Raw genomic sequence first — 18026 nt, forward strand, 5'->3', positions numbered from 1 at the left:
TCGAGTCAACTATAGGCATTCTTCCAACGGTTGGAAGAGATAGGTCAAAATCACATCTATATTAACTCTCGGACGTATTAGCCAAAGCTAACTCGAGTTTTAATATAAATGCGGATATTGATTTTATAAACAAGAGTTGCATAGAGATGTAATTGGTAATCGTAACCTACCGATCATACTAAGCCTTGGGCGTATTAGCCAAAGCTAACTCAAGGGTTAGTATGATGTGGATCTTATCCCACAAGAATTATAGAATTCAGTGGGAGCATCATTTAATTAAAGGTCTAATTAAATGATTTTAAAAGAATATGATATTTATTTCTGCAAATTTTTTGTTGTAGATAACCATGACGTCGAATACGAACTCTTTCTTCCTGCGTTCTGTCCTTAAGAAGGACAAGCTCAACGGAGCAAATTTCCTGGACTGGTACAGGAACCTGAGAATAGTTCTCACTCAGGAACGTAAACTGTACGTTCTGGAGCATCCCATTCCGGAGGCTCCTCCTGCCACTGCCACGCGAGCTGACCGGGATGCTTACAAGAAGCATCAAGATGACGCATTAGATGTGTCCTATCTAATGCTCGCAACCATGAACTCTGAGCTTCAGAAGCAACATGAGTTGATGTGTGCTTACGATATGGTTGAACATCTTCGTCAACTATATCAAGGACAAGCAGGGCACTGGAAGAGGAACTTCACAGGATACCTGGAAGATCTTAACAAGAAGAGAAATAAGATTTCTACTTCAGGTATAAATGTTATAGAAGTCAACCTCTCTATTTCTTCGTCGTGGGTATTAGATACTGGATGTGCTTCGCACATTTGTACTAATGTACAAGCACTGAGAAATAACAGAGCATTGACAAAGGGCGAGATAGACCTACGAGTAGGCAATGGAGCACGGGTTGCTGCTGTTGCTGTAGGGACTTATTTTCTATCTCTGCCCTCTGGGCTTATACTAGAGTTAGACGATTGTTGTTATGTGCCTGCATTGACTAAGAACATTATATCAGTTTCTTATTTGGACAAGAAAGGATTCTCATTTATAATAAAGAACAAATGTTGTTCTGTCTATTTAAACGATATGTTCTATTGTAGTGCACCTCTGATGAACAGACTCTATATTCTAAACCTTGAGAGCTCTATCTATAACGTTAGTACCAAGAGGTTCAAATCGAACGATATGAACCACACCTATCTCTGGCACTGTCGCTTAGGTCATATAAATGACAAGCGCTTATCCCAGCTCCATAAGGATGGTTTGCTGGACTCATTTGATTTTGAATCATATGAGATATGCGAGTCATGCCTACGAGGCAAGATGACCAAGACTCCCTTTAGTGGGCACAGCGAGAGAGCGACTGATTTGTTAGGACTCATACATAGTGATGTATGTGGCCCTTTCAATGTCGCTGCTAGAGGCGGTTATAGATACTTCATCACATTTACTGATGACTTCAGTAGATATGGTTATGTGTACTTGATGACACATAAGTCCGAATCCTTTGAAAAGTTCAAAGAATTCAAGAATGAAGTACAGAACCAGCTTGGCAAGAGTATTAAAATACTTCGATCATATCGAGGTGGTGAATACTTAAGCCATGAGTTTCGTGACTATTTAGCTGAGTGTGGGATTCTATCCCAACTCACTCCTCCTAGAACACCACAGTGGAATGGTGTATCCGAAAGGAGGAATCGTACTCTATTAGATATGGTACGATCTATGATGAGTCACACTAATCTTCCGACATATCTATGGGGATATGCTCTAGACACGGCAGCTTTCATTCTCAACTGAGTTCCATCCAAGGCCGTGATAAAGACACCATATAGGATATGGACTGGGAGAGATGCCCAGGTGTCTTTCATGAGGATTTGGGGTTGTGAGGCTTACGTTCGACGTCAAGTCTCAGACAAGTTAGGACCCAAATCCGACAAGTGCTATTTTATCGGATATCCCAAGGAAACTAAGGGATATTACTTATACATTCCCAGTCAGCACAAGGTAGTTGTGGCAAAGACTGGGGTCTTTCTAGAAAGACTAGTGGGAGCGCGTTCGATCTTGAAGAAGTTCAAGATGCGAACAATAGCACTGATGCCTCGATGGAAATTGAACTGGAACCACAAAGTGTTGTGGATGATGTTGTTCCACAAGGAGTTGAGGAACAACAACCAGTTCAAGTAGACATACCTCTTCGCAGGTCTGATAGGGTACGTCGTCAGCCTGAGAGATACTCATTTCTCTTGTCTGACCATGATGACGTTATGCTCATAGAGGATGAGCCTACCACCTATCAGGAAGCTGTGATGAGACCAGATTCTGAGAAATGGCTAGAGGTCATAAGATCCGAGATGGAATCCATGTACACCAACCAAGTATGGACTTTGGTTGATCCACCTGAAGGGGTAAAACCCATTGGGTGCAAGTGGGTCTTTAAGAGAAAGACTGACATGGATGGACTTATCTATAAGGGTCGCTTGGTAGCTAAAGGTTTCAAGCAGATTCATGGTATTGACTATGATGAAACCTTTTCTCCAGTAGCGATGTTTAAGTCCATTCGGATCATGCTTGCTATTGCAGCCTACCATGACTATGAGATATGGCAGATGGATGTCAAAACCGCGTTTCTGAATGGAAACCTACTCAAGGATGTGTACATGACACAACCTGAGGGTTTTGTAGATCCACAGCATATTAGTAGAGTATGCAAGCTGCATAGGTCCATATATGGACTAAAGCAAGCATCTCAGAGCTGGAATCTTCGATTCGATGATGCTGTCAAATAGTTTGGATTCATCAAGAACAAAGATGAGCCTTGTGTCTACAAGAAAGTTGTAGAGAACACAGTTGTCTTCCTCATATTGTATGTGGATGACATACTACTCATTGGGAAGGACATCCTTTTGCTTCAGTCTGTCAAGACTTGGCTAGGGAGTTGCTTCTCAATGAAGGACTTAGGTGAGGCATCCCGCATTCTAGGGATATAGATCTATAGAGATAGATCTAAGAGATTGCTTGGCCTAAGTCAGAGTACATACATTGACAAGGTACTCCTTCGGTTTGCCATGCAGAACTCCAAGAAGGGATTTCTGCCGATGTCACATGGCGTGAGTCTTTCGAAGACTCAAGGTCCCTCTTCTAGAGAGGAGAGAGACCGCATGGATCAGATCCCTTATGCCTCAGCCATAGGATCGATCATGTACGCCATGCTATGTACTCGACCTGATGTCTCGTATGCTTTGAGCATGACGAGCAGATACCAGCCAGATCCAGGTGAAAGTCACTGGATAGCGGTCAAGAATATTCTTAAGTACTTAAGAAGGACTAAAGAATATTTCTTGATATATGGAGGCGATGATGAGCTAACTGTAAAGGGTTACAGAGATGCTAGTTTCCAGACCGACCAGGATGACTATAGATCACATTAATGGTGGTGCTGTCAGCTGGAAGAGTTCGAAGCAGGATACAGTAGCTGATTCTACAACAGAAGCCGAGTACATTGCTGCATCAGAGGCAGCAAAGGAGGCAGTTTGGATCCACAAGTTCATCACTGAACTTGGGGTGGTTCCTAGTATTGCTGACCCCATTGAGCTCTATTGTGACAACAATGGAGCTATAGCACAGGCGAAGGAACCTCGCTCACACCAGTGGACCAAACACATACTACGGCGCTTCCATCTCATTCGAGAGATCATCGAGAGAGGAGATGTGAAGATTTGCAGAGTACCTACAGAGGCTAACATCGCAAATCCTTTGACCAAGGCTTTGGTACAGAGGAAGCATGATGGTCACACTAGGTCTTTAGGCCTTAGAGCATATATTGATTGGCACTAGTACTAGTGGGAGATTGTTAGCTAGAGCCCTAGAGCCAATCATTTGATGATTGTATTTTGGACTTATTGTATCATATTCTATATAAAAAAAGGCATTTGAATTTTGGTTATTATACTTACTTGTATTGGTGCCAAATAAACTAAGTATAATAATGTCCTTGAGTAGATGGTTCTCACCTATATCAATCGGTTAGTTGAACCGATAGTGAGATGATATAGGGAACACTACTCTAAATCATTCCTAGTCGAGTATTAACATTCAGGGACAATGTTAATGCAATAAGACTAGCATGTAGGTCAACTCGATGACTTGATCTCACAAGTCATGGATATGGAGATATCAAGTTGACACATGGGTATACATTGGAGAATGTATACTGAATGACCCGCCATGAGAAAGTATCATGGATCGTTATATGAGTGTCATATACTTTCTCATGTGGCTATTAGTGTGACTATTAGTCCTTAGACCTGAAGTCACCATGGATCCCTACATAAGGAGTTATGCACTTTGGTTTCGTCAAACGCCACCCATAACTGGGTGGACTATAAAGGCGATTACTGGGTATATAACGAATTATGTAGAGGGATGTGAGTGATGTAGATGAGATCTATCCCTCCCATATGACGGGAGCGACATCGGTATTCTTGATAGAGTGAGACCACTAAGTGCATGGTCATGCCCAAATGAGTCAACATTAGATGTTGAGCTCATTTGATCGAGTGAGTCTACTTGGAGTTCAAGATTTAGATTGGTCAGAGGATGACACGGTCTATGCCTCACATTGACCAATCTAGATGTCTAGGATAGAAGGACAATGTCACATTTTGTGAGGAATCACAATTAGTAGTCATAAGGTGATGTCGGATCTCGACATTCTTGTAACTTGGGTAGTAATGATGTGTTGCTAGATACCGCTCATTACTTATGCTCCTAAATGGGTTTAGGGCATTGCCAACGTTACAAGAACCTATAGGGTCACACACTTAGGACAATTAGATAGAGATTAGGTTCATATGATGAACCAAGAGGATTAGATTCATTTGATGAATCAAATTGGATTAAGAGTAATCCTAATTGGGCTAACTTGAGTTCGACTCAAGTTGATTCATGTGCTCAATGAGTCTAATTTAGATTTTGACTCATTGAATCAATTTAATTAAATGAATTAGATTCATTATATTAAGTTGGATTTAATCAAATGGTTGGATTCGATCAACCATGGAAGAGATTTGGTCAAGTTTGACTTGATTTGAGAGGAAGATTAAAAGTCAAGTTTGACTTGACTTTATGCCACCTCATTGGTGAGTTGACATTGATGTGGACCAATGATGTTACTCCACATCATCATGGGTGCCACCTCATGGAAGTTACAAAGCCATTCTCTTTAATGGTTTCATATTAATTGCAATTAATGCAATTAATTTGGGAGTTTCACCATTGAGAGTGGCCGGCCACTTTTGGTTTGAATGTGAATTTGATTTTTCATTCAAGTGTGTATCTTCTTCCTTCTTCCTCTCAAGCTCTCCCTCTCCCTCTCCTCCTTTCTTGGCTGAATCTTACCAAGGTGCTAGCACACCTTTGTGTGAGGTTTTCTCCACCTACGTGTCCGTGTGGATACTTCTAGAGGACCGACGCTTGACGGTCTAGAGATCCGACAATTCCTTGGACGAGCGGGAACGCGAAAGGGCACGCTTCAAGGTATACTTCTTAACACATAAATCTAGGAGTAGATCTAAAGGTTTTGAAACTCGTACTTGTATTTCATTCGATTTTTCCTTGCACGGATCTACGGCTTTGGGTGATTCGGGGTTTCCGCGACGTGAAAAACGATTTTCGCGGCCCGAAAAACCCAACATCATCCGCATATTGTTGTATTTCATCACTTCCCTGTCTATTTCATAATTCTAATGCCACTTTATATGGTCATTTATGAATATATTTGTATATATATTTGACACATTTTATTCCTCCACACACTTCAACATTTAAGTGGCAATCATATTTGATTAGAAGCCACGAATTATATGAGCAACCCAACCATTGTCAACCATGATTTGGCCATCGTGGTTAATTGATACGGGTGCTCCTTCACGTACAAATGGATTGTATTGGTCAAGAATATTTTGTATCTTTATAAGCAATTCTCGTCTTAGTCCTTGATTTTCAAGAAGTTTGTTGTTTACTTCATTATCTGTATCTACCATCCACATCTGCATGTATCTCGGCCTATTATTTTCTGATGGTAGCAGACTCCCAATAGAATGATATATATTGCCTTGAGTGCCAAATGTGTAAATTTCGTTTACACCGGATGCTACTACAAAAACAAATACAACATCAGAGATGGAATATTCCGTCTCTAAATTAGATTAGCGACGGACTCACTACGTCGATACGAGTTTTGTCGCTGACTATCTTTAGAGACGGAATTTAATATTCTATCGCTATTTAGAGACGGAATATATATTCCGTCTCTAAAATTTTAGCGACGAGAATTTAATCATCAGTCGCTAACCATAGAGTCGCGTCTTTAATTAGATTAAAATTCCGTCTCTAATTAGAGACGGAAGTTTAATGTTCCTTCGTAAGATATCGACATTTCATATAATTTCAAGGCACTCAGCGATAGAATATTAAAATTTTGTCTCTAATACTTGGAAATTTCAGCAGCCAAATTTTGTTTCTGCAGTCATCCTTATTTATATTTCATATCAATCTAAATCATCACATACGATAGTTTTCAAACAACACAATACCTACACAATTAGACAATGACAATACAAAATAATATATGAATGTAAATATCGAACCAAATATCCAATCCAAGCACAATACACAATACTTTACTACAACATCTCCAATAACAATAATCCAAGCACAAAACTAAAACTAAATATCCAATCAACAAAAAAGATAAATATCCAAACATCTCCAACCATAAACACCTAATTGTATAGTACTACAACATCTGAAATTTAAAAACACAATACAACATCTTCTAGCAAAGAAAATCCACTCCTAAGCTAGCGAGTAGTAATCAATCCTGCAAAAATTTTAATACGATAGATTATTAATAAAACAAAGAACAAACTAATACTCAATTATGAGTAACATATTAAATTTAATATTATGAATTTATTTTATTTACGTGAATGTTAGTTTGGATATATGATGATGGTGTTGTATATATATCAACGTTCCTGAAAAGATATAATACAATGTTAGACATAGTTTCATTAGTGAACAAAAAAAAAAGTTAAACATCAAGATACCTATGACAATCTACGGATCAGGGGATTATTAGGGTCTTGAGTCTCCTGAGAGGTAAAATGATGCGGTGTTGTACTCATTTGATCAAAGAATGCCTGCATATCTCGCCCAATTTGCTCAAGATCCAATCGAGATTGTCGCTCTGCTCGAAATTCTGCCTCCTAGCTCGAGAGTCGGGTCTTCAAATCTGCATTTTCTTGCTCTAAGGCATCTACTCTAGCAGATTATTCGGATGCACTCGATGATGTGCTTGGACGACCCCTGGCTCTAGGAGCCATCGCCTGATCATATACAACTCTCGCCTGGGCCCCAAGACTATAGAGGGTGGAGGTCTTTTTCCTTTCACCAATCACATCATAATAAATTTCATTTATCTAGTCAGTGGATAAAGTCTGCTCCTCACCTCCCTCTAAACTAGGTTGAGACGCCTGTGCAACCCTAGCAACAATTTCTTCCTATTGATCCTACATTCCATAATTCATTCAACTCGGCAATTAGAGGTTGCAAGAAAATATCAATCTTCTCTTTTGGATTAGTTGGCCCTGGAATAAGTACAGTAAGGAACATGAATTCATTTTTCATACACATCCATAGCAATAAGTTGTAAGGTGTTATTATAACTGGCCAAGATGAATATTACTGTCCAGACTGACCAAATTGTTGAAATCCATCCGCAGAAAGTCCGAGTCTCACATTATGTAGTTCCATTGCAAATGAGAAAAATGTTGTATCAAGATGTTTCCATGCAGCGAGTCACAAGAATGACACATTATACCTTCTTCGTACACATGCTCATGATGCCACCTCATGTAACTTGCTGTTGCAGTAGATGCGTACAAGCGTTGGAGTCTAGCAGTTAACGGAAAATAATACATAACTTTCCATGAAATCTTTTTATTTTTCTTCCTTGGTATTCGACTACTATGCTTATAACGAGGGTGAGCACAGATTCTGCATTCAATCAGTTCACTGTCTTCTTTCCAAAATATCATACAGTTATTAATGCAACAATCAATCTTCTCTCACCAATTTTTTTTTATATTGTAGAAGCTATCAGACATTATGTTATTAGCAGGAAGTTACTCAGACATCAATTGACAGATGTCATCGTAACATTTTTCTGAAAAATGATGCTCTACCTTTATGTTCAATAATCTTGCAATAGCTGATAATTGGGAATGACCAGACGGAATCCCTTCTCACACTTCTCTTTCACTAGCCTTTAACATGTCATACATTTGCTGAACTTCAAGTGTTGGTACATTATCTATATTTGAATGATCAACAACATTCATAGCATCATAAACCATTGATTGCATTCTCATTAGATGATGATTCCCCTAAAGGAGTTATGTCTGATGATGAAGCAATCGAAGTTCCAATACGGTGAGACAAATATGGCTCTCCATGATAATACTGGTTGTAGTAATTTGAAACAAATCATTTTTTACATAGATGTACTTTGACAGTATCGTCAACATGGAAAGCTTGATTTCTACATTTAGAATGATTACACGGATAACGTAACATAAAATCATCCATATATTCTGGATGACTCTTCGCAAAGTTCACAAACTCTTCAACCCCAGCAAAATAGTCATCTCAGATAACTCCATTTTCTAATCTATTGTACATCCAATCGTTGTTCAAGTACATTTTATCCTAATAAACATAAGATTGATTGCTTAGTAAGTATGCAATTAATATAATAGAGGTACTACACATATGATTCAATGTATTCAAAAATCATACCATGAATACAAAATATTAACTATATAATTAAGAAGTTGTCCTTAACTACTAGGTCCATCCTAGGAGTCTAAAGTAGTTATGTTTCACAAGAAAACAATTATTCAAACCTAAAACTACAAGTAGGAAACTAGTCATCTTAGTAAAGCTAAAGGTAAGAATTTTCATGAATGCATGTCATAGAGGGATAGAGATAAGAATAGGAGGAAAACAACAACCAAACTGTTGAAGAAAAGTTTCAATTTGTATGTGGTAGATAATAGAGGCATAAAAAAAGTTCTCTCCTACTTAAACAGATTGCCATATCAGAAATTGAGAAGGGCATTGCTCCAAATTTAATCAAATGTTTAGTAATAATGGACAGATGCAACTTAAAGTGTCTCTTTAAATGCTAGATTTGAGCCCCTCTAATCCAAATAAGATACTTGTCTCCATCTCCTCATCCTTAATTCCCTAACCATGTCCCAATCATAGTGCATAATCTTGTTTAGGCATTTCATCTTCTTTTCTTGAATCAGGTTTAATGCACACTATAGCAAATTGTTTCATAACCAACCTATAGTCCATGAATGGTACTACTCTCAGAGTTCTTGAAAGTAATTCCTTCCTAAGAGCTGTAGCTCCTAGATCTGGAATGTTGAGTTACTTTAACAAACTAATGGAAATCATAGATTTCCACAACACATTGATATATGATATGTGTGATTATCATAGGACAAAATCAGTTGTGAGAGTTGATAATGGATGGATCTAAGACAAAATAGAATTTTCAATAAAAAAAATATAGCATCTTCAAACTAGCTTTAGAAACTGAAACATAAACTAGTAAAATCAATTCAAGAGATTACCAATCACACTTCTAGAACGAAGTCCTACTAAGTCAACTACTCAACATTTTAACCCATCTTAAACTTCGACCGATATATGTACTAGCCTACGGACCCCTGAGTTCCACTAGGCTCTTTCCTATATATGGTATCAACATACAACACAAACAAATAGAGAAATTAGCGCTCAGGCAGCATGAATGACATTGAGATTAGAGAGAGACTTGAGGTACTAAGTAAACTAGTAAACTAACTTTAGAAACTAGCTTTAAACTGAAACATAAACTAGTAAAATCAATTCAAGAGATTACCAATCACACTTCTGGCAAGGAATTGGGAAGACAAGGAAGCGTCGTCGCAAAGAGGAGAAGGAAGGAGGCAAGGGCGTAGCTTGCTGCGAACTTACCGAGAGGGAACTGGGAAGGAGACGAGCCGTTGCGAAGAGGAGATGAAAGCACTGCTGCGGTCTGCGGAGAGGAGAAGGGAGACGAACGAGACAACGCAGAGGAGAAGACAAACCAGGGTGGCGCCGATGAGAAGACAAGGAGCGCAGAAGAGAGGAGAAGGAGACGAGCGAGGGTTTTGTGCCCTAAATCGCGAATCTAGCGACGGAACTATTAATTCTGTCACTAGTTAGAGACGGAACTATTAATTAGTTCTGTCTCTAATTCGCCTGATGGGGCTTAATTCGTTGTCTGAATAGCGATATTTCGTCCCTAATTAGAGACGGAATCAAAATGTCCGTCTCTATTTAGAGATGGATAATTTATTCCCATCACTAATATTTACGAATTCACTCTTTTTCAAATTTAAAATGGCCAAAATAGAGACGAAAATATAGTTCCGTCTCTAATTAGAGACAGAAGTAAAATTCCGTCTCTAATTTATTCCATCTCTAATTAGAGACGGAACTATATTTCTGTCTCTAATTCCGCCGCTAAATGATATTTTTTTTGTTGTGTGCCAAAGTTTCATCTATATGAACGCCCATAGACGTGAAGGCAAAAACATGATCATATGCCCTTATATATTGTCTAAAATGTCTCCCTTCTTCATTTTCCATAGCGAACAATGACTGAAGCTAAATTGGGGCAGGTATTGGTTTCAATTGTATCCGTCTATGTCTACAACTTGTGATGCTTCACCACTGAACAATAGAGCTTGACAATGTGGGCAAATCGACGGATGTGGCAATTGCCATCGTGCTTATAGATGGTTTATATTACTCCTAGCCAAATTGTGGTATCGTGTACGTAAGGAACATATATTTTGCAAGTCATGTAAGACACAATCATTCATCAGTTGTTGATTTGTACTAGGACTGTCATGGTGAAGGTTTGAAGATGAATTGTCATTAGGTATTGGTTCTAAATCGACTGAATAGGTGCCTAGCATTACAAAAAAGTTAAAATAAAATAAAAAACCAATGTATATTTGATCTAAAATTATAATCCCTAACCTAAAACAATGAAAGAAGAACTTACCATCTTAATTAGGAACCGTAGTATGGTTTGTGCTTCTACTACCGTGTTCAGAAGCGGATGGCAATGTGTAAATAGGTATAGGTTATGTGATTAATATTATAAAATAATCCAAATTAGCACATATCAAGCCATTAGCGCTTGGAGTGAAGGATGTAGTTTTTTGAGGAAGAAAAAAAAATACTTTACATATAGGAGAGATATCTTACCATGTGAATTTATAGGCAAATTCAAATTTGCAAATGTATGATGGGCAACGTTGCGTCTTTGCCCTCGACAATTTGCAATTTGATCGGCGTTGGGAAAGATATGCTTGTCGTTGTTCTTGTGTCATTCTCTCTCTTCTTTCTCTTTGACGTATTGTGCGTAGCTGACGACGTCTTTAGTCTGTCTAGGTTTTATTTTGTCTCCAAATTATTATGAAATTTTTATTCAGTTTTCAAATTATTAGTGAATTTTTTATTCTACTTTGATGATGTTTTGAATCATTGTTTATTTTTATTTTGTTGTACACAATTTTAATGTGAATGTATTCAAATTAAGGTTCAAATAATTCAAATCCAGCTTGAATTTGAGTCATTTCGAGGCAAAATTCGATTGTGCTTGAATCAAAGTTCGAACAATTCGAATTGAATTCGAGCTTGAATTTCATTTCGAATCGAGCTTGAGCCAAAATTATCTGTATCATCGATCTTCAAATCAAATTCGAATACCATATATATTTTTCATGCTCGAATTTGAATATCAATATTTTCATACTATTTGGTTTGATTTGGTTCATTTGCACCCCTAGAACACATGCACACACATGTACGAATTTGCAGTTTATATTGGTTTTGACCACAAACATAATGAATATTGAATAATATTTCAGTAGTAATGTATTTCTCTTATAACTTGAGAAGAACTCAACCTTCCCAACGCATCAAAATAACTAAGCAATGTAAAAGAAGTACCTATTCACGTCTTTCTAGATTAAAATATTTCATAATGGGTAACTAAAGAAGAGGCACTAAGTGTCATGAACTAATATTGCTTATGATCCTCCTTTCATATATCAAGACATGCATGCACAAAATGAATGAGTAAAAAAGTCATAGAACACAATGAATGGCACCCTCAAGTATAGTAATTAGGTCAAACTTAAGTAGGGAAAAAGACTATTGATCAAGGAATGCTTCTATAAGTAGCATTTCAGAAATCAATCATTTTGGGGGAAAAAATGAATTGATGTTAGTAAGAATGTCTTTCACTCATAATTCCTTACATATAATTAATCCCAGATAGGGTGAAGATTGACAGAGTTGATCACTATCACATCAATATGATGTTTGATCTACTAAGGAACAAGATGACCTTCACTTAAAATGTTCAAGAAAAACGTCAAGATAATGTCAAAATTTCAACACATGAAGGTCAATGTTCAATCGTGAGCTGAAAAGCAGCTGAATTTTCCAGTTATCTAGAGTTGGAAAATTTGCACATAAGAATTTCATGATATTAAGAACTCAGTAAGTCACTGCTTAGTATAATCATTCTTTTTGTCTGACTTCCTGATTTATAAATGTGGTAGTTGCAAATTGTGCATATGTGAACCAATAAGAACATAAAGAATTTATACATCTCTCAAAAAGCATCCTAAAGTCAATGTGAGCTAAATTTAAGGGAAAGTTGAATTGACTTTGATGTGGTTTGTGATGAAGTTTTCCCAATAATTTAACAGAGCTATCTGCCTACCTAGACTAAATTGCAAACACTTCTCTGACTTTCAAACTAAAATGGTTTAGTACATGCATTTAACCACTTTCACGTTGATTCATTAAGTAAATAAAGTGTCAAGAAGATGCTTGCAATTGGTTAACCAATTGATGTATCAAAAATATGTTACTAAGTGATGAATGAACATATATAAAAGGAAACTTAATAGAGGTTCAAGGAATATGTATGATATGCTATAAAACAAATGACAATCATCAAGTAGCATCAATACAAATAATAATAGTAAAACTTACATCTTTCCTGTAGATAGCTCCTTGAAAGTACAACAAAGTAGGACGATCATCGAAACCAGATGAGTCATTGACGAATGTCCTGATCATATGCTTGTAGGGAGCAATTATGTCTTTCTCCACATTAGCAACATGGGGAACATATCGTCCAAAATCTGCAAGAATGAATGTGCAACGCCACAACTTCGTTCTAGCACCTAGCATGCTATTGGGATGGTGTGCCATTACAATGTGATCAAGCCCCCCTGACCTTTTCCACTCCTGTTGAGCTGTTAAATACTCCACCAATTTCTTCTGCAGTGCTTTGTTTCTACTAATTTTTTCCGGTGGTTTAACATTAGAATGGCGGTTGTAGCTCAAAGAAGAAAAGAAAGGCACAAACACAACATCAGCTTCACGAGAATCATCAACCCTTACAGCTGTGCAAGGGCCACTCCGGTCAGAGAATCTTGAGGATAGAAGATCCAATGTCAGCCAGTACTCAATGCTGTGTTGAAGATTCAAGCCACCAGGATGATCTGGAATTTCGGTCTGGATATCCGGCCACACACTCTTTCCATCTCCTTTCCAATCTAAAAGACCAAAGTGAAACTCAGGAGGCATATCATACATGAAAACCTTCAACATTGCCTTGCTCAGATCACACTGCTTGAGATCTTCATCTGCCGGTCCACTTTGAACGCGGAAAGTCGATTCCATAGACAACGAGGGCTCTTCTTCATGGTCTTTCAAAGGGAGTCTTCGGTTCTCAATCATGGAAAAGAACTTCTCTTTTGGATCATTGTAATCCAAGAAAAACAGATAGGGGAGAGCCAGGACTATTGCAAAACCAAGACAGAACAATAAAGGAAGCCGGCATCCAGGCCAACATGGCTGTGTATTCTTGTTAGCCATACTACACCAATGCTTCAATAAACGTCAATGGAAATTGCCTAATTTTGCAACAAACTTTATCATCCTAAGAACAAAGTGCAGGGGTCATAGCTAAGAACCAGGTAGCCCGAGATGAAGAATTCGTTTGACAAACAAGAACTACCACAGCATAATCCCCAAGTGTCGACACTTCCAATCCATACACATCAAAGAGAAAGCGGCCAATAGAGAGGGGAAAAAATTGCCGGAACCAATCACATGCCAAACCAAACGCCATCACCGTAACTTTCGAACCAAAACCAACACCCTCTCAGCCAAAAGGCGCCATTTTGGTGTTCCAACCGAAACAAAAGAAACCTAGAAAGAGCGAAACAACTCCCGATCTAAAAGAAAAAAAAACTCTCGCACCAACCATGAAATGGGCGACTGGAGAAGACGGAGGAAGGGACAAGATGAAGATTTGAACCTTGCGTCGCAGGGGAGGGTGAGGAAGTCGAATTACTCGCGCTTTATCGCTGGATTCGCGGGAGTGTCGGAGGGTTCTCTCTGTGGAGTGGAGCTGAGTCTTCGGGCTTCCGCTCACTTCTCAATGACCATGAGATTTGAATGGAATGGAAGAGAGAAGAGCATCATTAGACTTCTTAAACATTATTGTTCCTTTATGGAGTAATTTTGAAGGATTTTTTTTAATAATAATAATAATTTATCATGTATTTATTTTTAAAAATACTCCTTCACTTTAATTCAATTTATTATAGTCTAATAATTTCGGTTAGTACCAAAAAAAATTGAAATGTAAATAATAAATTATAAGTAAATTATTATTATTTTAATATTAATTAAGTTAATATTTTATTATTAATATCTACTTAGCAAATCCTATTGTATTTAATAATTTAATATCAATCAGAGTGGCGCAGCGGAAGCGTGGTGGGCCCATAACCCACAGGTCCCAAGATCGAAACTTGGCTCTGATAATTTTATTTAAAAAATAATTTAAACTTTTTAAAAATTAAAATAGTAGATAATTTGAACTTTTTTTCCCTTCTTCTCTGCACTAATTTCTTCTCCTCCTCGATGTCTGAGCAGCTGCATTGAAGCTACTTCTTCCCCTTCCTCCTCTGCTTCAATGGACCCCATCACTTAAATAGATGGGGTCCATCATAGTCCATCAATCATAAGTAGTGGACCATACTCTGGTCCGTAAATTGTGGACCAGAGGATCCCGCCTGCTTCTCCCCCTTCCCCTTCTTCCTCCTCCCAATCAAAGTTGTTGTCATTGAAGCTGCTTCTCACCCTTCTTCCTCCTCCCAACCAAAGCTGCTCCCCATTGAAGCTGCTTAAAGCTCTTCTCTTCCTCCTCCCTACCGAAACTTCCTCCTCCCAACTGAAGCTGTTGCCATCGAAAGAAACTGTAATCTGTAATTAAATATTTTATCCAAATGGTTTTTTTGAAATTATGATTTTTCCTAAGTGAATGACTTCTGATTTTGAAATTGTACTTAATTTGTCATCAGTTGTTATGTGATGTAGATAAACATGACACGACCGCGATTTAACCATAGAAGACATAGATTAGTGTGTACTTTGTCTAATATGTATGGAATACTCATGATTTGTTTGGTTGTCGTACTTTATCAAATTGTAATACTTGCATATCGTCAAAGTAGGATTCGTCAAATAAAAAGTAGGGAGGACAAACGGATTGCGTGTGTGGAATGGATGTTCAGCCTTACGAAAGAGAGTAATGAAATAAGTATTAGTGAACTTCGAATAGATATGACACCATTCAGGATATTGTGTGATATGGTACAAGACATTGGGGGTTTAAAAGCCACAAAAAATGCCACCATTGATAAAATTGTCACCTTATTTGTCTATGTGTTGGTACATCATAAAAAAATTGAACGATGAGTCTCCTTTTTAAACGAAGTCGTGAGATAGTTGTAAGTACCCCGTAATAGTTTTGGTGTGATCAACCAAGTTAAGTTATGTCCTATTGTGTTTGACTCTGATGTCTAAGTATGCAGGAGCTTAGGAATATAAGAAGTCGAGCAGAAGACGCAGCTAGCGAGAATGGTGGCATGGGAAGGGAGCCGACTAGTTCGATGCATCCAAGAGACGCGGTGCTACAGAAGAGTACACCTGGTGAACGAGAAAAGCGTGCACATAGTTCGAGGGATGAGAAGCTAGGAGGACACCTGCTCCAGGAAAAGTCGGAGTTGAGTTTGGGTGAGCTCAACTTCGGTTGATTGGAGCATCACCCACAAGCAGAAGATCAGCTAAGGAGCTGATCTGTCTCAGGCAAGGTGTCTTCCATGAATAGTGTCGAATGTGCATTCTATCCTGTTGAAGGTGCCTTCTAGTAACCATTATCCAAAGTAAAGGCTTATCTTTGACGATAAAACTTCTCTGATTGAAGACACCCTGAACCCTAATGAAGGCACATTCGAGTTTCAGATAAAGTTTTTCAGAGGCTATAAAATAACCCCTGGAGCTAAGAAATAAATAGCAACTCATGTATTCATTTCCTAGTTTATTTCTGAGCTTTCAAAGAGTATAAGAGGTTTTTCCACCTTTAACGAAGGAGATTTTTCTAGTGCAACTACCTAGGTTATAACCAAGTAAATTTTGGCTTTCTTACTTATTTCTTTTTAAGTTGTTCAATTTATTTCTACTTTAATGTAATTATGCTATGTAATGAAATTGAAAAGATTGAGAAAGGGTTATCCTTGTTGGCTGCATCGGGACCAACAACAGTGAGTTATCATTTTAATCTGTCTTTGAGCAATTTTACAACTACACAATATATTGCTCAAAAAACCTGAATTGATATGCGATGACCTACGAAAAAGATAGATTAAAATAATTTAAGGTAAGAATATTAACATCACCTATCATTCTTTATTTTAATTGTATTTTTTATTTCAGTATATAATTCTTTAGTTTAATTGCATTTTTTTTAACATTATAAACATTAGAAAAGGGTTGTTTAACAAATGTGTTGGGATTGTGTTGCCCACAAATGCAATTTATACATATGTTACCTGGGTGGAAAGGTTCTGCACATGATGGTTGGGTACTTTGTGATACCATCAGTAGACCATCTGGTGTTAAAGTTCCTTAAGGTAAATAATAAATACTTTTTACTTTGAAGCTGGAATTATGATGAAGTTTCAAATTCTTAGAATATTTACATTTATTAATTTTATTATTATCCTTGGTTTATTAATTTAACTATTATCCTTGGTTTAGACGGTTATTATTGGGTCGATGCTAGATATTGCAACTCAGATGGATTTCTGGCACCTTATTGCAGGCACAGGTATCACCTCAATGAATGAGAAGATCGTTGTCCCGAGACCAAAGAATATTTTAACATGAAGCACTCTAAATCTAGGGATGTTGTTAAGAGATGTTTCGGATTATTGAAGGGCCATTAGAAAATCTTAGCTTCTCCATTTTTTCCAATGCAAACCCAAGTTTCTATTATCATTGCTTGTTGTTTGCTTCATAACTTGATCCATAACTTCATGAGCTATGATCCTCAGGAGTCTATTCCAAATGAAGATGAACAAAGTGAAGATGATGACAGTGAACGTGAGACTGAGATGGACTACATACGGACAATTGCCTCAACTAATCAGTGGATTGCATTTAGGAATAATTTATTACTCCAAATGTTTAATAATTGGAAAAATGAAGTATTTGATATGGAATGACTTTCATTATTTTGATTATCTTGGTAGATGTTTTGATTATGAAAAAACTATTGACAGAATTTTTTAATATATGATGATAGTTTATTTTGAAGATAATTATTGTGTTCTATTATGTCTTTTGTATATTGGAAAAATATATAGGATCGTTTACGCTAAAGGGGGTGAATAACGCTCATGACTTTCATGTTCATTTAAAATCAATCTGAGTAAAATATGCAGCGGAGTGAAGAAAGAAATGAGAAGAAACAATACTAAC

General features: G+C 37.5%; 1 protein-coding gene across 1 annotated transcript; it reads right to left on the minus strand.

The window, feature by feature from the left end:
- Positions 1-13139: 13139 nt before the first annotated feature.
- Positions 13140-14655, minus strand: LOC121994751 (probable arabinosyltransferase ARAD1). Its single transcript, XM_042548681.1, has one exon. It carries the CDS (start codon positions 14067-14069, stop codon positions 13140-13142), a length of 930 nt encoding a protein of 309 aa, XP_042404615.1. The 5' UTR covers positions 14070-14655.
- Between the last annotated feature and the right edge of the window lie 3371 nt (positions 14656-18026).

The sequence above is a fragment of the Zingiber officinale genome, chromosome 6A, assembly GCF_018446385.1.
Source record: "Zingiber officinale cultivar Zhangliang chromosome 6A, Zo_v1.1, whole genome shotgun sequence".
Taxonomy (NCBI): Eukaryota; Viridiplantae; Streptophyta; class Magnoliopsida; order Zingiberales; family Zingiberaceae; genus Zingiber; species Zingiber officinale.

What these genes read in the sequence shown, in the direction of transcription:
- LOC121994751 (XM_042548681.1), bottom strand. Translation starts at nt 14,069, where the DNA reads ATGGCTAACAAGAATACACAGCCATGTTGGCCTGGATGCCGGCTTCCT.